The following is a 21,102-nucleotide window of genomic DNA, read 5'->3' on the forward strand; positions in this document are numbered from 1 at the left end:
AGTGCTGCAAATTAAGATATGTTCAATGAGATGGCTATGAATGAGGAAATCTAAGGTTAGATGATGATAGGCTCAGGTTACTGAATGGTTAGGAATCCATTTGCAAGTATGTAGCAATGCGTAAGAACTGCAGAGTTTTCCACGTTCTTCATACTGATATCAAATCATTAGCCTAGTGTTCGAAGCAAAACTGTTGGAAGTGGTGGTATTTTTTTTCCCAGTGATGGAAATTATGGTTTAGACCATCATTAGAGGATATTCCTCTTGACAGCCTTTCCACAGCCTTTTGTGTCTTGTCTCCAAAGTTAGTGCGTACTAAATAGTTCTCACAGAGTATTAAGGGCATCCACATTCTTTTGAAGTTCTATAGGATTTTTGTTAGAGTGTTAAGTATCTTGGGGCTCCTTTTTAGTAGAGAATCCAATGCTACTTTTAAATACAATGCCTAATTACATTTTTTACGAATGATACGTATTAGTTTGTTGGTCTGCTTATCATTTAAAGTTGTTATTTTTATTTGTATTTTCTCAGGTTGTCTACGCCTGTGAAATATCTCTTAGGGTTGTTTCATATTGTGAAATACACATTATAGAATGATAATTGTGACTGAACTTGTAAGAAACAGTGTACCAGCTTACTTGATTAACCAGACAGTGAGGTTGGCATTACAATGTTCACAGAACTGTTCCAGTCCTGTGAAAATTAGGACAGCATTCAAGTGGTGAGTTTAAATCCAAAATAACCCCAAGGTCTATCAAGTGTCAGTAACTAGAATTAATTCCCAGAAAGTACCAAGTTCCATAAGATATGGAAATGATAATTGAGTTATACTAGAGGCCATTCCAAAATTTTGTAAAATGCATTGGGGGTGAAGGTATCTTATTATAGTGTGACAGGGTGTTGCATTTGTGGAGGGTGATGTCTCCTGAGTGTTATACCCTGTCACACTACTTGTCTTCTCAGGTGTTACACCACATAACACTAGGTGTCTTCCTAAGTGATACACCCTGTAAATCGAGGTGTTTTCCTAGTTGTTATATCCTGTAAAACAAGTGGTCTTCCAAAATATACACCCTGTAACATTGGTTGTCTTCCCAAGTGGTACACCTTGTAACAATGTTTGTCCTCCCAAGTGATACACCCTGTAACATTATGTGTTTTCCTAAGTGATAACCCCCTTTAAACATTGGTGTGATCTTCCAAAGTTATACAACTGCAAAATTAAGTGTTATCCAAATTGTTACACCCTGCAAAATCAGGTGTCTTCCAAATTGTTACACCAGTGTAACCCTAGGTGTCTTCCAAAGCTTTACACCAGTGTAACCCTGGATATCTTCCTTATGTGTTACACCCTGTAACACTAGGCAATAAACCCCAGTCCCCAAAATGTTACATAATCTTTAAACGTACAAACAAATCCTTAATTCCAACTCTAGCTCAGTACCCAATCCCCCCAAAAATGAACCAATCAGTGAAGTCTTACCGGTCATTGGGTCGATTTTGGTCGTAGAAGTAGGAGTCATTGGCTGGGGAGTGGAGTTCGGAGTAGGTGAAAATGGCCACATCTTTCTTGTCCCTTCCTCTTCGTGCCATTCGGACGCTGTGTGGAGTGGAGTGGAAAATAAACAAGTAAAAAATGTGCTGAAGTTTCTTCAGTGCAGTCGAGTTTTCTGTACAGCGTATAATGCTGTATGAAACTCTCAGCCAAGGCCCGCTGGTGGCCTGTGTTTTTTGGCACCTATAGCGGTGCCAGACGCACGCGCATAGCTAACTTGAACCTTAAATAAAATAAAAACTACGGAGGCTAGAGGGCTGCAGTTTGATATGTTTGATGATTGGAGGGTGGATGATCAACATACCAATTTTCAGTCCTCTAGCCTCAGTAGTTTTTAAGATATGAGGGCGGACAGAAAAAGTGCGGACGGACAGACAAATCGCCATCTTAGTAGTTTTTTTTACAGAAAACTGAAAAGAAAATGATAGCGTATATATGTTGGGTATAGTAACAGATTCTAAGTAGAGATAGGCCTTGATTGATTGATTGAATATAGAATTTAGGCCAAATGCCAACTCCTGGGACCTAAGGTCATTCAGCGCTGAAACGGAAACTGACAGTAAAAGGTTTGAAAGGTGTAACAGGAGGAAAACCTCGCAGTTGCACTGTTAATCAATTGTTAGGATAGGGTGGAAAGTAAGATGGAAGAAAGAGAATATGAAAAGAGGTACAGTAAAAGAAACGAAAGGGGTTGCAGCTAGGGGTCGAAGGGACGCTTCAAAGAACCTTAAGTAATGCCTACAGTGCACCGCATGAGGTGCACTGTTGGTACTAAATCCCTACGGGGAAATTATTCTTTGGAAACGAAAGAAGACTTTTGTAATGTTTCAGTTTTGTGAAATGAAAGTGAATGTTAGTTGAGGCCTTAATATTCTTATATTCTTATTTTTTCCCATTACCTCCCCTTACTTTTCTTATTTTCCCCAAAGCTTGAATTTCAAGTCAGTGGCCCCTGTGGTGGGCTTGTTCCATATGAATAGGGTTAATAATAATAATAATAATAATAATAATAATGAAATAATAATAATACATTTTTCCAAATTTCATGACACAAAATTTTCCATTTCATCACAAAATAATGAAGATCACTGAATCAAATATTACATAATGCTTTAACGTACAATGCGATCAATATGGCCAATGATTTTATCAAACGTTGCATGCGAAGATGTGACGAGAATTAAGTGAATACTTTAGACGTCTTCGTCAAACAAGTACGACAATAAAATTAATTCCGGTTGTGCTGCCACTCACCCACTGGTACCGGTATTCTCTCTCTCTCTCTCTCTCTCTCTCTCTCTCTCTTTATTCTCTATATATATATATATATATATATATATATATATATATATATATATATATATATATATATATATTTATTCACCTATAAATACATACTGCAAACCATAAGGTAACATATGGTTCCATTTTCTGACACACACACACACACATATATATATATATATATATATATATATATATATATATATATATATATATATATATATATATATATTATTATGATTAGCAAGAATTCGCTAGCAAATTACCTCCCCCTCCTTTGTTGTTGTTGTGTTTCATTTACTGCCAGCCGGCCGATCGATAGACCATCTGTCTATCGACTTAAAACCAAGGGTTAAAAAGATTAAAGGCGCTCCCATTTTTGATAAAGATCTTTCCTTCGAGGCAAAAGTAATCTGGCTTGGGCGTTTCTCCTACAGGCCAAAACCTCCCCTGCGGGCAGCAGGTGCAATGAGTCAAAGCATCTGTGTTGGGCGCCCCCTGCCCCATAGGAGGGGATAAAAGGCAAAAAGCCCACGAGGTCTCAGACACACGCGGGCTGGAAGATATGGAGTGAACTTGTGAAGACGTCCTCAACACCTGGCCCCATCGATGCCCTTGCATCCTAACCACGTGGCCCTTCCCAAAGTATACTTCTCCTCATGCCCTTCAACCGTATTCCTCGAGCCCACACGCCATTGCTTGGAGTTTCGAGGAGTCCCCATCGCCTTGCCCCTTTACGGAAGCCCTTACATCTCACCACGTGGAAGAAACTCGCCCTCGGAAATTGCAAGTCATCCACGCACCGCCTTCTACGCGCCCTCGGAAAATCTGCTAAGGTAAAGTGCCCTGGAAGAGCCCCATTTCAGTCACGCTTTTGTCTCGTAATATTTTCTTAAAGAGAAAGCCAGAAATCTCCCTTGTCTAATGTCCGTGCGCCTCTTGCATCGGCAGTATTAATTCTTTATTACTCCTTTGGCACCCTCAGTGCAGCTTCGAATTCATTATTCTTTTGTCTATTTTCATTACTGGCGTATAATGTGCATATCTCTCATTTCAGAGGATCCTATCGTGGAAGCTTCTCGGGCTGTGGCTGGAATTCCCCAGTTTCATTCAATCTACTGAGTTCCTCTTTCCCGTACTAATGTCATTTATGTAAATACACTACTTTAAATGTGCCCACGTGTTTTACGTAATATTTCCCTCAGTAACCAGAGCCCTATGCTCATATGAAATTCTCCTTTGTTTTCCTCTTTTTTACGTTTTCCCGTACCCACGAAGTCAGAATCACAAGGCTAAATTAACTTAAATTGTTGCTACCTGTCTCACAGAGTATATTTCAAAACTAAAACCACGGAAAAACGTAAAAATGGCGACCTGGCCATAGATCTCGTTTTGCAGTTGCAGTTCCCCTAGTGTTGCTTTATTGCATTTGCAACTTGCCAGATCAGCTATTAGCAAAGCTAAGCTGGGTACGAGACAATTACGAACCTTTTGTGTAAAACCAGCACACAGATCCAGAAAATTCCACGTAAGTAATGTGTTAATCTTAGCAAAACCTTTTTACAATCGTGACTGTTCCTAGGAATTAGAAATAGGGACGCATGTATTCACTGAGAGAAAGAACCGCCGTATTAGATTCGTTAATGCATGCCTTTCAGGATAGGTAGTTAGGACATAACCAGTGCTAACCATCCTTTGCTTCGAGGAATAGTGCGAAATTCCTCTGTGTTAAAATCCTTGCCATATTCTTGCTTCGAGGAATAGTGCGAAATAAATTCCTCTGTGATAAATTTTACTTCGCATTTCGAATTAGCGAACTGTTATTTAGGCGCGAATAAAATTCCCACGTGGGACACGACGAAGTCAGCTTGCATTGCTGAAAATTCTCTCAGTGTAGGCTAGTTAGTATTCGAGTAGGTGTTAGGAAAGCGAAATTTAACTCCGCTTATAGGGAAAATTACTAGGCCGTTGTACTGTTATCCTCTCAGACGACTGGGAAATTCCCCGGAATCCCAGACGGTATATAAACATACGGGTTCATTCACCCAGAATCTAAAAATACCTCCGGTGTTGGCCAAACGACCTGCACCCCCCCACCCCCGCCCATGCCCGCGTGTGTAGCATTTTTTTTTTTTCTTTTTCCCCATTCATTTCCCAGCATACATTTTTCTTTGGGTTTCCCGTTAGTAATTTCTAAGTCCTAAAATGACTCTAAAATTCTACGACGAATCGTAATTCCAAGTCCTAAGTGACTCCTAAAATTCTACGTCGTACCTGGCGAGAATTCCTCCAAATTCCACAAATTCCAAGTCCTAAGTGACTCCTAAAATTCTACGTCGCACGTGGCGAGAATTTCTCCAAATTCCAGTCCTCAGAGACTCCTAAAATTCTACGTCGCACGTGGCGAGAATTTCTCCAAATTCCAGTCCTCAGAGACTCCTAAAATTCTACGTCGCACGTGGCGAGAATTTCTCCAAATTCCAGTCCTCAGAGACTCCTAAAATTCTACGTCGCACGTGGCGAGAATTCCTCCAAACTCCAGTCCTCAGAGACTCCTAAAATTCTACGTCGCACGTGGCGAGAATTTCTCCAAATTCCAGTCCTCAGAGACTCATACAAAAATTCTACGTCGCACGTGGCGAGAATTTCTCATTCCCGCGGGAACCCAAAAATTAAGTCCTTTGAGACATTATATAGTGTAGTTCACACATCTAAGCCCTTACGGGACTGATCATTCTAGTTCGTTAGAACAACTCCTTAACTTCACGCTACAGCCGGCCAAGTCCGAGCGTGACAAAATCCAACTACGTCTTCCGAGACGCATATTAAAACTCGTTCGCCAAGAACAACCACGTCTTTCCAAGACATATCAAATTTTAACAAAAAGTCTCCTCAGACTTACTAATCACCTGTCTTATTCAGACAGATCCATTCTCCAGCAGTCTGACCCATTGAGTGTTTCAGATTCCTGCAATTGAGTCTTTTCAGACAACCTGAGTCTTCTCAGACATATCATATACCCATTATTTCAAGATGGCTAATACCAGAGCCCAACAAAACGAGGATTTCAAATTCTACATGTCCGCTGGGAAGGACATGGGACTATCGGGGCAAGATCTGAGAGCATGGGTTCAAGAGCGAGTGGACGATGCCAAGGCGGAGAGAGCAAGAGAACGTGAAGAGAGAGAGAGAGAACGAGTTGCCCAAGAGCAGGAGAAGGAAAAAGAACGTGCAGAGAGGGAGAGAGAACGTGAGGAGAGAGAGAGGGCAAGAATTGCCCAAGAGCAGGAGAAGGATAAAGAACGTGCAGAGAGAGAGAGGGAACGAATTGCCCAAGAACAACGAGAGGAGAGAGACAGAATTGCCCAAGAACAACGAGAGGAGAGAGACAGAATCGCCCAAGAGAAAAGGGAGGAACGAGAATGGGAAGATCGAGAGCGACAGCGCGCCCACGAGCTCCAGATGCTAGAACGACAGCCCGCCGCCCCGCCCCTGCCGCGGGATGAGTGCCCTCAGCCAAGCTCACTCGTTCATGCCAAAATGGACCGAGTCCGAACCCGAAGTATGGCTTGAAAGGGCCGAACGAGTCCTGGAGTGCTGCGATCTCTCCCCGCGGAACTCTCCTTGTTCTCACTAAATTCCTGGGCGGAAAGGCCCTCGTTGCCTACCACGCCCTTCCCGCAGACGATCGGGGAACTGGGAAGCCGTACGCCAAGCAGTTACGAAGGCGTACGAGATTACCCCTGAGCGGTGGAGGAGACGTTGAGAGAGCAGCCCAGAGAGGCAGGCCAGACTTGGTCCGATTGGGCGTACCATTCGAGCGGGCGTTGACAAAATGGCTCGATTCCGAAGGAGCCACTAACACCGCCGAGGTACTCGAGCGGTTTAAATTCGAGCATTTCCTGCGCTACGCCCTCCTGCCCTCGCCACTCATATAGTGGAAAAAGCCCCACCAACACTCACCGAGTGTTGCCGAATAGCAGATATGTGGGAAACTCACCACCCTCAAGAAGGATCCATGGGGAGGAAAATAAATCCCCCGTCCCTCCTCGGAGGTTCAAATTCCCACAAAAATGGGAACTCGGGCAAGCCCCTAACTTGCCATTATTGCAAGAAAACGGGGCACTCCTTCGAACAGTGCCGGAACAAGAAACCGGCTCCTCTCTCTCCCGGAAAACCGACAAATAACTCGCCTGCGCCCTCCACAGGGGCAGCGCGGAAAGACTTTAGCCAGACCTTTTGCACGGCGTGCAAGGTTTATGGCCATTCTCCCGCATGGGCAAAATGCCCACGCAATAATAAATCAACTACTCCCACCGTCGCCTTGGCCGTCACAGATCCCCAGTCATTAGGCCCTCCCGCCGAAGGGCCTGTATACGTGGCCCCTCCACGAGGTAGCGGGCCCGCGCGCCGAGTCACGGCTTTCGAGGACTCGGGCGCACAAATCTCCCTCATCCGAAGGGACAGAGTTCCCTACGGAGCTATCGTCAACAGACGAAAACTCGTCACGATCGAGGGAATAAATGAATTTAAAATGATACTCCCTACGGTCCAATTGAGAGTCACAAGACCTCACCAATCCAAAATTTGCAATCTTGCAGTAGCAAGCCATCTCCCGGAGGCTATGACGTCATCCTGGGACAGGACTTTCAGTCCCCACCGAAATCACGACAATCTAGGGGTCCATTCCCCGAATCATTCCGCGGGCGCGAGTAATCCTCCCCCGCTTCTCCCTCAGTCAAGACTGGCGCCCCCTGGGTACCAGAAGGACGTGCAGTCCCCACCAGTGCCACCTGAGTACGATGTACAGTGGCCCCCTCGATCGGTTCCCGATCCAATTTCAGTGCCCGGCCCTGCCTCAGTGCCAGTGCCAGGGCCCCAATCAAATCTCCCTTCAGGAGATGCCAAATTCCTGCCGGTGCCACTTGCATGCCCCGAGCAGGGCCAAGCTTCGTCCGTCCTGACCGACGAGCCCAAGAAACCTCTGATAGCGCCTGACTCTGCCCTAGTGCCAGCGCCAGAGCGCTACGCCGATCTCCATTCACGGGATCCAACTCAGGACCCCCTCTCTTCCCCCGGCCTGGCACCGCTACCAGCGTCGGTCAGAGGGACGGTTCCTCCCGACCACCGCGGAAGCTCACCTGCAGGTGCGGCCTCGCAACCCGTGCCTGAGCTGGTCATCGTTACCTGCGAGCCGCTCACGCCACCCCCGACCGCCTCCTCTCTGCCTCAGCCCGTCGCCGACGCAATTGCAAGTCAGGATTCTGCCATATCTCACTTGGCCGATGAACTACAAGAGCCGCGACGGATCATGGTAGAACCCGCACGGAACACTCCTGCGTCAGCTGTCGCATCAGCAGGCCCAGGTGGTACTCCGTGCCGCCCTCCTCCGGTCGCGGGCCCTCCGCTTCCCCGGCCGAGGACGACTGTCCCATTAAGAAAGACTCGAGGCGAAATTACCACGGGCGTGGGACATTCCAGGTAATTTACAAAGAGCTCTAGAGCTCCCATGGCACCTGTGCCACCATTTCATCTTTCGAAGGTCTTGGCACCCCTAATCCAGAAGGGAATGTCAGGCCCTCCTCTATCTTCCTCCGTTCCTCAGGAACTTCTATCTCTTATCACCTTCTATTTAATCTTCCCCTTAAATTATCCCCACAAGAGGCAATTAAATACGGGATACCATTCCCCACACAATGTATAAAATCATTAAGAATAACCGAGTGAGAAGTGGCACGCCCTTGCGCCCATACCTTGGCACCGGGCGTGCGTGTCAGCCCTCCTGAAGGAGTCGCGCCCTTCGGGTGCACTTTCCTCGCCCTGGGACTGAAGTGATAGTCCGGGCCGTAATTTATAGGCGAAAGACGATAAATTCCCTGCCTAACACAATAAAACCCTCACTCTTTTTCCCTTAGCTCTTCTGCCAATATCATTTACTTTCTTTTAGTCATTTAGTTATCTTTATTTTCATGAATCGCGAGTCATAAACTCTTGCCCTTGTGATTTAAAATGCCCCTTGTAAGCTCTGAGGACGTGTCCCGCCTTTCATATGCGGTCAAGTTTCATTCGTAACGTCTTGGTAATTTTCCTTTTGTTATTATTATCCCTTTTCCCCCTTCCATTTCCTTCCAAGATCTCTGTTTGTCCTACCCCACATCTTTTGTCTGCTCGCCCCGTCATAACATTGAGTAAGCAGTGGACGCATAAAATTAGCGTAGTTTAAGGTTAGCGAATTAAAACCTCGCGAATACTCTCGCCCGCACACGACTGTCAAATTCCCGGTGTGTGGGTCATCCCTCAGCTCGCGTTGAACGATAGCTGAGCCAAGTACGTTAAAACGAAGATAAATTATCAATGCGAATATGTATAGTCATTACAGTATCGCGTAAAAGGGGATGTCATTTACAAAAATAAACGCTGTTTTTTATTTTCACAGCCTCTTCAAGGCAGATTGTACTAACCGCATGCATTTTATCTAAAATTAAGTAACCGTGTATTTTAATTTTTGAACAATAACCTTTCTTTTCATTTGTTGGCCATAGCCTCATATATTTGGTCCTATAATCTTAATTAATTCACAATTGTTCGAGTCACTTTATAAAGTTACCAGTGGGTAACCAAATCTAAAGTAATTATTCTTTGCAAGTGTTTAAATCACTTTGCGTCCTGTTAACGAAAAATTGTCCCAATGTGTTATTAAAAGTAATGTCTCAGCTTCATAAAACCCTTAGGAGTAAAGTTCATTGCAAGGCAGAATGTAGAGTAACGTAAAGCATTTGCCGCTCATTCTGAATATCGATGTACACACCCGAAGGAGGTATGTACATCATCTTGTATGGGGAGGTATTATGATTAGCAAGAATTCGCTAGCAAATTACCTCCCCCTCCTTTGTTGTTGTTGTGTTTCATTTACTGCCGGCCGATCGATAGACCATCTGTCTATCGACTTAAAACCAAGGGTTAAAAGATTAAAGGCGCTCCCATTTTTTTGATAAAGATCTTTCCTTCGAGGCAAAAGTAATCTGGCTTGGGCGTTTCTCCTACAGGCCAAAACCTCCCCTGCGCAGCAGGTGCAATGAGTCAAAGCATCTGTGTTGGGCGCACCCCTGCCCCATAGGAGGGGATAAAGGCAAAAAGCCCACGAGGTCTCGACACACGCGGGCTGGAAGATATGGAGTGAACTTGTGAAGACGTCCTCAACACCTGGCCCCATCGATGCCCTTGCATCCTAACCACGTGGCCCTTCCCAAAGTATACTTCTCCTCATGCCCTTCAACCGTATTCCTCGAGCCCACACGCCATTGCTTGGGTTTCGAGGAGTCCCCATCGCCTTGCCCCCTTTACGGAAGCCCTTGCATCTCATCACGTGGAAGAAACTCGCCCTCGGAAATTGCAAGTCATCCACGCACCGCCTTCTACGCGCCCTCGGAAAATCTGCTAAGGTAAAGTGCCCTGGAAGAGCCCCATTTCAGTCACGCTTTGTCTCGTAATATTTTCTTAAAGAGAAAGCCAGAAATCTCCCCTTGTCTAATGTCCGTGCGCCTCTTGCATCGGCAGTATTAATTCTTTTTATTACTCCTTTGGCACCCTCAGTGCAGCTTCAATTCATTATTCTTTTGTCTATTTTCATTACTGGCGTATAATGTGCATATCTCTCATTTCAGAGGATCCTATCGTGGAAGCTTCTCAGCTGTGGCTGGAATTCCCCAGTTTCATTCAATCTACTGAGTTCCTCTTTCCCGTACTAATGTCATTTATGTAAATACACTACTTTAAATGTGCCCACGTGTTTTACGTAATATTTCCCTCAGTAACCAGAGCCCTATGCTCATATGAAATTCTCCTTTGTTTTCCTCTTTTTACGTTTTCCCGTACCCACGAAGTCAGAATCACAAGGCTAAATTAACTTAAATTGTTGCTACCTGTCTCACAGAGTATATTTCAAACTAAAACCACGGAAAAACGTAAAATATATATATGTATATATATATATATATATATATATATTTATATATATATATATATATATATATATATATATATATATATATATATATATATATATATATATATATATATATTCATACTTATCTTTATATTTATCTTATCCCTGATTTCCGATTATCAGTTCTATCTTGACCTTGAATTAAGAGGAAAACTATACGAACGGGCAGGAAATTGTTTTTAGATATGCACGTATTTATATATAAAAATACAAAGAGAGTCTTAATCATACACAAGATAATTTTTCCTTGTACTTGAATGTGGAGGTTTTACTAAAAAAAAAAAAAAAAAAAACGCTTACTGTGTAACACTTAAGAAAAGTTTTTCATAGACTGTTATTTTTTGAATAATAAAAGCACGAAAACCCTTATAGCATTTGTCGAATTTAAATCAAATTTTTTTTTTTTTAAATACTACGTATGAATTTTAGTATACCTTTTTTAGTGTGGAAGCATGAGTAAATGTATTTGTTGTGTGTATGTGATACAATATGAGAACATGTGCCTATGTGCAGCTTTTAATTTAATTTTAATTCGTTCATCATCGTACTGAATGACCTATTGGGTCCCAGTGCTTGGCCTCAGGCCTAGACCTGGTATTTTATTCTAATCCTTCGGGCCAGCCCTATGAGAGCTGAAAGTCAGCTCAGTGGTCTGGTCAAACTACTTTAATACTACTATGACTGCAAAAACTTGAAAAACTGGTGAATCCTTGACTCACTTACGCTAAGAACTAGTAGAATGCCTTGAAGCATCTTTTTTCAACTAAAGGCTTTAATACACTTCCCATTCATGATAGTGTTGGACAGTCTGATCTGTTATTTCCCTTCTTGCAAACCACTGTTATACCCCGTAGGGTGGTAGTGCTGTCAGTGCACCTCACGAGGTGCAATGTAGGCGTTACTAAAGGTTCTTTGCAGCCTCCCTTCGGCCCGTAGATGCAACCACTTTCATTCTTATTATCTTTCTTCCTTCTTGCTATCCATCCTCTCCTAACTATTATTTCATAGTGCAACTGCTTTGAGGTTTTCCTCCTGTTACACCTTTCAAACTTACCTACTCTCAATTTCCTTTCCAGCGCTGAATGACCTCTGAGGTCCCAGTGCTTGGCCTTTGGCCTAAACTCTATAAAATCTATAAATCCCTAATGCTTATTGTAAAGTTATTCTTGCAGAACACATTTGTGTACTTATAGTGTCGCATGGTAATTCATAAAAAAATAGTGTACCGTGTAGTGATTGCAGTGTCTTGTAAATATTGCATGTTCAGCTATTCACTTCATTATTTCACCTTGCATGAAAAAATATTTTTTTTTTACGTAAATCCAGCTGTTGCTTTTGTACTTTTTTTTTTTTTTATCTTGATTACTCTTTGTCGTGAAATATGGACTGAGTGAATTGTGGGACATTTGTGCCTTGAGATTTAATCATATATGACGAAACTGGCAGTGAAGAAAATGTGATAAATTTAGTTGAGAAATATACAAAACAGAGGACTTCAAGTGTTATGTTCATTTAGAATTTAAGAGGCATTACTTAAGGTTCTTTGCAGCGTCCCTTCGGCCCCTACCTGCAACCCCTTTCATTCTTTTTACTGTGCCTCCGTTCATATTCTCTTCCATTGTATTTTCGTTTGTCTCTTCCGGTTTTGATGCTCTCACTTAATAAATAAAAGAAGCAACAGTTAATTAATGAAATGGAGCTTTGCTAAATGCCCAGTTTTGTTTCTGATTGAAAATGGAGGGTTGATCATTTGTTCAGATGGCATTCCCTCCTTGCCTCGTTGTTTTATGACCAGAATGTGTTGCTAGGATTTTAGGCCCAGAGAACTCTACCCTTCTTTCCATTTGTCTTTTTCTCTCCCATGCTGATACGAAGGTCAGCCTAGGAACTGGGGTGTTGACACTTGTGGGGATTGAAGGCAGAAGGAAGCAAGGAACTTCAGGTTCCTGAACGGGCCTTTGAAACAGTAGTGCTGGGAAGTGAAATAAACCTGGTTGAATCGTAAATTATTGGCAATGAATGTTTACCTACTGCGCTCGTGAAACACAAACACACAAGTTACTGCAGTTTCAGAATGATTATTCAGTGATTTGATTTTATGCTGACTAAAAAAAAACGTTTATTAAACTGTTTTAACCTTTTGCTCAACTGCCATATCAAATTACAACATGGCAACATTGAAGTCCCTGGTCTTTAGTTGAACGTAAAAATAACATGTTTTCCACTGTTAACGTTAATGTCTTGTGCATCTGAAATTCTTTTTCCCCTTGAAAAATTACTATTTAATTATATTGATAAAATTACATCTATAAGTGCAGATAGGTGATTGCTTAAAGGTTAGTGCTGTAGTGCCTTGTGATTTTTATGTTGAATCACCTGAAGAAAGATGATGAATGTTCAAAATAAATTGTAAGATTCAGTAGGACATTTTTCGTGTTACTCTGTAATTTTCCAACCAATATTACAGAATGATTTCAGAATTAACTGCCAACGATCACGTAAAAGTAATTCAAGAGTTACTTAAAAATAATACTGAGTTATAATAGCCTTGACTGCAGTTTTCCTGCAATTGCCAGTAATGACTATTGTGGCTTTCTGTTTCCATTCAAGAACGAGTTATATGAATGAACTATATACTGACATTATGCGATCAGTCTTGTGAGATTGGACTAATGGAAAACTGCAGTATCTGCAAAATTTTCGAAATTGAGATATGCCACCTACTGGGCTCGTGAAACACTGATACACAAGTTACTGCAGTTTCAGAATGATTCTTCAGTGCTTTATTTAGGGGCTCCCATTTGCAGTATCTGCAAAACCAGTAGTAAGGCAAGGGGAAACTGCAGTATCTACCATTCTTCTCAGTTTTGCATTTTGCAGATACTGCAGTCTTCCATTTTAGGGCGGATATAATATCCTTTCCATGTGAAGGGTACTGATTACACCATAAAAATGCGAATGCTTTCAAACAGTAAATTACTATGTATTGAGTTTTTATACAGACACTTTATTTACTAGGAACACTGATTATTATATTTCATAATTTGCTTTTGTAAAATGTTTATATAATATATTCAGTTATCTAGCAAGTTACTGCTTGGATTTCACATAAGCAAAACAACAACGGAAATAAAACAATGGCTCTTATAGTCGATGGTATTTGGAACGGCAAATTACACTTTGCCAACATATGCTACAAGTGCAGGCTAAACAAGTGCGTCGTAACAATAAATAATGAAAACAAGACACGTATCTCAAGTGAAGGAGACTCTGTATAAAAGGGAAAACATCATTTTGACAAATACAGATGTACAAAGGATGAATGAATTATGTCTTATGTCACAGTGCGATTTGTTCGTCCCAGTGTCACTTGGGGAAAAATAAATAAACATTGTGACTCAAGGACTATTAGTAATTAAGTATTTGTGAAACGACTTATGGATACGTCCATTCTACAGTCAGACATGTCATCAACACGTTGGCAAGTTATCGCACACACATCGCAAACAAGTTGAATGCAAGTCATCGACTTATGTGTAGTTCTAACCCGTGCTTCACAGTTGCCCAGCATTTGCCAATGCCTTATTCTTCACTTACTGTCGTTGACATGTTTTCAACCTGTGTGTGTTATGTATGCAACAAGTTACCAACATGTGTATATAACATTTTGCTGTAGTAAGGATACACCTTGATGCTCTACCATTTGAAAACGTGGAAACAAAGTGTGACGTGAAAGTTTTTTTTTTTTTTTTCGTAAGTTGCAAAAATCGCATTTTTGCAGTCGCAGCTGTGTGACTAAGTTGCTCTCGTTGAGAAAATTGCATTTTGGTGCGCAAAGTTGCAGTTGCTGATAAAATTGCATTTTGGTGCACTAAGTTGCAGTTGCTGAAAAAGTTGCATTTTGGTGCACGTAAATTGCAGTTGCTGAGAAAGTTGCATTTTGGTGCACCTTGCCCTCTTCAGAGGCACAGTCGTGCAGAGGGAATATAAATAAATACGAAAAGGGCTCATTCAGACGCCAAATTTACTTTCGCTGGAATTCTCCGTCGTCTTCAAAACAGATTCCGTGGTCACAGACGACCCCAGGTGGAGGCGCCAGAAGTCCTAGAACCTGTTGGAGAAAAAAGGTTTCAGGTTAGAACATTTGTTGCTTTGTTGCTAAAAATGGCCACTAGACTGTTTGTCATTTACGTGTGCAGTTGATCCAGTCCAGTGTTCCGGAAAGCGGTTTGATTCTGCGATAAGGAAGCGTATTTAATTTCTTGAAATGACTTTTTTAGTTTTTTCCAAAAGAAAACTATTGTGACGGCTTTGTCTGTCCCTCCTCACTTTATTCTGTCCGCAATTTTTCTGTCCGCCCTCAGATCGTAAAAACTACTGAGGCTACAGGACTGCAAATTTGTATGTTGATCATCCACATTCCCATCATCAAAAATACCAAATTGCAGCCCTCTAGCCTCAGCAGTTTTTATTTGATTTGAAGGTTAAAGTTAGCCATAATCTTGCTTCTGGCAACGATATAAGATATGCCACCACCGTGCCGTGGTTAAAGTTTCATGGACCGCGGCTCATACAGCATTATACGGGCACCACCTAAAGGATAGATCTATTTTCAGTGGCCTTGATTATACGATGTACAGAAAACTCTATTTTTTACTTGTTTTATGATATAGCAGCTAAATCAACTGTGGGGAGAAACACTGCTGTTGCAGTAATCACGATTTATTTATATTGTCCATGAATATGTTGCAAACATCCTGATAGTTGCCTGGACGTAATTTTGTTTTTAAAAAGGAATGTAAAACCACTAAGGCTTATAAAATCCAAATTCATTTTAATATCTCTTATTTAACAAATGAATATGTGAATCTAGTATTTTGAACTGCTTGCATATTTAAAAGTTTTGTACTATGATGAAAGCTATGCATAGTATGTACATATTTCAATGTAGCTATATTTTCGTAACAAAATATAAACAAGTAAAAAATGCGCCCAAGTTTTTCAGCGCAATCGAGTTTTCTGTACAGCCGCTACAGCATATAATCAAGGCCACCGAAAATAGATCTATCTTTTGGTGGTCTCGGTATAATGCTGTATGAGCCGCGACCCATGAAACTTTAACCACGCACGGTCAGGTGGTGGCCTATCATATATCGTTGCCAGACGCAAGATTATGGCTACCTTTAACCTTAAATAAAATAAAAACTACTGAGGTTAGAGGGCTGCAATTTGGTATGTTTGATGATTGGAGGGTGGATGATCAACTTACCAGTTTGCAGGCCTCTAGCCTCAGTAGTTTTTAAAATCTGAGGGCGGACATGAAAAATTGCGGACTGAAAAAAGTGCGCACGGACAGACAAAGCCGGCGCAACAGTTTTCTTTTACAGAAAACTTAAAATAAATATTCGTTCAAGAAACCGTATGCTACTCGACGACTTGGTTGGTCATAAGTTAATCAAAATTACAGGCTGGGCAGCAGACTACGGACATACCAGTGTAAAGACCTATTTACCATTGTCACGCAAACCTCGCTCTTCCGAGGAATTTATGTGAGGCAATTCAAACGTTCCTTAATCTCTAAATCGCCGGAAATCGATTCCTTACCTGAATGTATTCGTGAGGTTCCTCGTAAGGTTTATTGATGTCCTGTTCCCCTTCTTCTTCCTCTCCCTTCGTGTTTTCTTTGGTCGAATCAAAACCTTGAGGGTCGAAGGAACCTGTGAAATGAAAAGTGAAACAATAAAACAACAAAGGGTTGAAATGCGTCCCGCAGAGGGGTGGTGCCATCAGTATCACCTCACGCGGTGCGCTGTAGGCATTACTTGAGGTTCTTTAACCCCTTTCATTCCTTTTGCTGTACCTCCGTTCATAATCTCTTTCTTCTGTCTTACCTTCCACCCTCTCCTGACAATTGTTTCATAGAGCAACTGCGAGGTTTTCCTTCCTGTTACACCTGTCAAACGTTCATTGCTTTCAGTTTCCCTTTCAGCGCTGAATGACCATATAGATCCCAGAGCTTGGCCTTTGGCCTAAATTTTATATTCCAATATTCATCCAGTTCTTTGTGAAATTTTTTCATTTATCTACCATCTTGCCAATGTATTTTCCTGCATTAAAAATCTTAAGAACTAATTAGAATACCAGACATTTCGTAAGATTAATTTAATAGGCAAAACACTACATAGTTAAGAGGATGGAGCATTTTGACATCAGAATAGGCGACTCTACCAAACAAAGTTTGAGAGGAAGAACATCTTTTTCCTTTTTCATTAGTGAGCACTGATGACTTTTGTATGTTTCTTGATGTTTAAAGGATAGCCAAGATATACTTCCAGATAACCAGTTTAAAAAAAGTCGTAGATTTGGCAGAAAAACATTTAAAAATAAACACAGATAAGCCACGAGAATTTGTAAGGCTTGGTGAATGTCACCATATCCGTAGAATGTTTAGTCTTCTCGTTGCCCAGAACTTACTCTAATTATAATGATATGAAAAGAACAAACAACAAAAATACCACCTTAGGGCATATGAAAGTCTACAGGAACTGATTTATTGTTAAGCAATAAACTCCTTTCAATTCCTTTTGCTGTACCTCTGTTCATATTCTCTTTCTTCCATCTTACTTTCCACCTTCTAACAGTTGATTCATAGTGCAACTGCTCTGAGGTTTTCCTCCCGTTACACCTGTCAAACCTTTGTCCTGTCAGTTCCTGTTTCAGCGCTGAATGACCTCACAGTTCCCAGCGCGTGGCCTTGTGGCTTTTATTCTATATTCTGTCCTATTCTCTTAAGCTATAAACTCTATCTTTGAAATTGGATTTAGCATATTAAATTTCATCTTATACAATGATACTCTTGAAAACTATAAACAACTAGAATTACCTTAACAAGGACTTGCATCCCTATATTTTCATATCTCGAGTTGTTTATTTTGCAGGTTAAATCATCCCAGTCATATAATTCATGCGATCAAGTTTGTATATTGATCTCTGACTTTAGTGCTTCCTTTTGACCTGTTAATCGTGAGGTCATAGTTTCAAACTCAGACGCGTGGGAGTGTCGGAGCATTTATTGATATCATTCTCGAGTTTCTAATAGATTACAAGGAGCAGTTGTTAATGGGAAATATAATGAAAACGGGAATGTTTTCTCTGGTATTCCTCAGGGACGTGTCCTTGGCTCAGTACTATTTACATATGCGCGACGTATGTGTCGTAGAAAACAAGCTGGTTGTTCATGCAGATTATTCGACTCTATTTCCGTCTGTTACATCTGATTGTAGACGTGTGGGTTTAGCTAAAGCCAGTACGTGAGAGTAAAGTTGAACCCCTAACAAAAATTATGGCGTAATCTTCTTAATCTTTTGCTCGAACTCTTGTAACTTAAGACGTTCAAATTGGCTGCAAAGGCTGTATTTTTTGTTGATCGATCTTACACGAGTCACGTTTTCATGGTTTTATTATTTTATCTTATGTGTTATGCTTTATTTAACTTTATCTTTCTGCATTCATTTTTCCGTACAGGATTACTTTCCCAGTTGGAGCCGCTGAGTTCGTAACGTTGGGCTTTTCCTAGTAGGTTCCCAGTTTGTGTTTAACAATTACCTAAACCAGTGGTCCGTAACCTTTTTATTACCACGCCCCCACTAAGAGTTGGCCCTACGCTCCACGCTCCCTCTAAGAGTTGGTCCTACCCTCCACGTCCTCTTGCATGCGAGTAAAATTCCCTCCCAGATTTAAAGGAAAATGAAATAAAGAGAAAAGGAGGGGGGTTTCGAGGGATAGGGGGAGGGAGGGAAGTAAATAATTACAGAAAATGGTAAGCCCAACGAGTCTAACCAGAGTAGTAGACTATAGGAAACTAGCGTTAGAAGGCGCCACACACTTTTGCATTTTTTTATAAACTGAATATTAGTTCCTCACTCTTGTTAAGAGAATAACGAATATAATTAGAGAATTTTTAATTTTTCCCTAGGGCTCGCGCCTCCCCTGGAAATTGCTGACGCCCCCCAGGTTAAGAACCACCGACTTGAACGGTTACAGTAATCCACCTTATCCTTACCTTTGAACGAATTTGGCAAGAAGTTCCCACCTCCACTTTCCTCACCATCGTCATTGTATTCAAACTTGAAGTGTTTCCCAGAGGCAGAGATAGCGGTGCCCGCCACCCGACTCGGAGAGGAAACCAGGGTTAGGGATCCATCATTTTGGGGGGTCAGGTCGACGGGGATCGGGAATCCCCGGAATTCCAAAGCGTCCAGGCCTGTTGATGATGGAAGGAGAGATGTCATAAATTTATGTTCATACATCATAAACAAGTTACGAAGCAAAGGACATTTGATATTATTATTATTATTATTATTATTATTATTATTATTATTATTATTAGATTATTATTATTATTATTATTATTAAGATGATGAACCATATTCATATGGAGCAATCCCACCTAAGGGGCCATGGACTTGAAATTCAAGCTTCCAAAGAATAGGTACATCAGGTGTTCCAAATTAACATTTTTCTCTAAAATATTTCTAGAAATATTTCTTGAAATATTTCTAAAACGGTTCTGCAATATTCCTTGAAATATTTCTGTAATATTTCTAGAAATATCTCCACAATATTTCTAGAAATATTTCCAGAATATTTATAGAATATTCCTAAAAATATTTCTGCAATGTTTCTACATTCCTACAATATTTCTAGACATATTCTTACATTCCTGTAATGTTTCTAGAAATATTCTTTCATTCCTACAATATTTCTAGAAATATTTCTACAGTATTTCTAGAACTATTTCTACAATATGTTTAGAAATACTTCTACAATGTTTCTAGAAACATTTCTACAGTATTTCTAGAACTATTTCTACAATATTAGATATATTTCTACACTTTCTAGAACTATTTCTACAATATTAGATATATTTCTACACTTTCTAGAAATATTTATACAATACTTTTACAGCATTTCTAGAAATATTTCTACAATATTACTAGAAATATTTCTAGAAGTATTTCTAGAAATATTTCTAGAAATTCTCTTGAACACTTGATTCCTGGATTGAAATAACGATCAGTTACAAAAAAACCTTCAGAAGGCGTCCTTACCGAAATGCGCGGAGTCGTTGAAGAAAGCAGTAACGTTTGGTTGTGTTGGAGATGTTGGTGTTGGAGAAGTTGGTGGTGTTGGAGATCCTCCGCTGACGGTAGAAGGCTTTCGATGTCTGACCAGGTACACTGAGACCTCTTCCTCAGTAGGCTGTGTCGGAGATCATTTGAATATTTGTTATCTTTGTTAGTTTGTTATTTCACTCCTTGTTTGTTATTGGTTTTTTATTTGTTATCTCTGCTCTTTTGTTATGTCGTTCGTTGTTTGTTATTGGTTTTTTGTTTGTTATCTCTGCTCTTTTGTTATTTCATTTGTTTGTTATTCGATTTTTTGTTTGTTTATCTCTGCTCATTTGTTATATTTATTTGTTGTTTGTTTTTGATTTATCTCTGCTTTTTTGTTATTGCATTTGTTATTTGTTTTTATTTGTTTTCTTTACTATTTCGTTATTTCATTTGTTATTTGTTTTTGATTTGTTATCTCTACTCTTTTGTTATTTCATTTATGTGTTTTTGATTTGTTATCTCTACTCTTTTGTTATTTCATTTGTTATCTGTTTTTGATTTGTTATTTCCACCCTTTTGTTATTTCATTTATTTGTTTTTGATTTGTTATCTCTACTCTTTTGTTATTTCATTTTCTATTTGTTTTTGATTTGTTATCTCTACTCTTTTGTTATTTCTTTTGTTATTTTTTTATTTGTTATCACTACTCTTTTGTGATTTCATTTGTTATTTGTCATTCGATTTTTTATTTGTTATCTGTGCTCTTTTGTTATTTAATTTGTTATTTGTTATTGTTTTTTATTTGTTATCTCTGCTCTTATTTCATTTGTTATTTGTTATTTATTTTATATTTCATATTTTTCTAATTGCTTGTATCGTTACCGTTATCATTTGTTATTTGTTAAATTATCTTTGCCTTTTTGTTACTAAATTTATTTGTTATATTTTTTAATTGTTATTCTGCTCCTTTGTTATTTCATTTTCCAGTCGACAATGTTACTCACTGTAATGATTGGAAATAATGAAAACTCATTCTTAAGACCTTAAATAAAGTTTGATTATTCAAAACTGCAATATTGCTTACCTGTAGGGTACCCTGTGCGTAAAATTTCCTTTTTAAAATTTCTTAATAAGGACACAAA

The 21,102-nt window shown here is 40.3% G+C and overlaps 1 protein-coding gene across 1 annotated transcript in view; it reads right to left on the reverse strand.

The window, feature by feature from the left end:
- Positions 1-14,636: 14,636 nt before the first annotated feature.
- The window catches only part of LOC136833842 (mucin-2-like), a 47,405-nt gene continuing 40,939 nt past the window's right edge, over positions 14,637-21,102 (reverse strand). The window contains exons 7-10 of the mRNA XM_067096143.1: positions 19,955-20,105; positions 18,907-19,107; positions 16,449-16,561; positions 14,637-14,955 (exon numbers count right to left, since the gene is read on the reverse strand). Of these exons, the coding sequence (XP_066952244.1) occupies positions 14,869-14,955; positions 16,449-16,561; positions 18,907-19,107; positions 19,955-20,105 (552 nt within the window). The 3' untranslated portion in view covers positions 14,637-14,868. The remainder of the gene's footprint in view (positions 14,956-16,448; positions 16,562-18,906; positions 19,108-19,954; positions 20,106-21,102) is intronic.

Source organism: Macrobrachium rosenbergii, chromosome 52, assembly GCF_040412425.1.
Source record: "Macrobrachium rosenbergii isolate ZJJX-2024 chromosome 52, ASM4041242v1, whole genome shotgun sequence".
Taxonomy (NCBI): Eukaryota; Metazoa; Arthropoda; class Malacostraca; order Decapoda; family Palaemonidae; genus Macrobrachium; species Macrobrachium rosenbergii.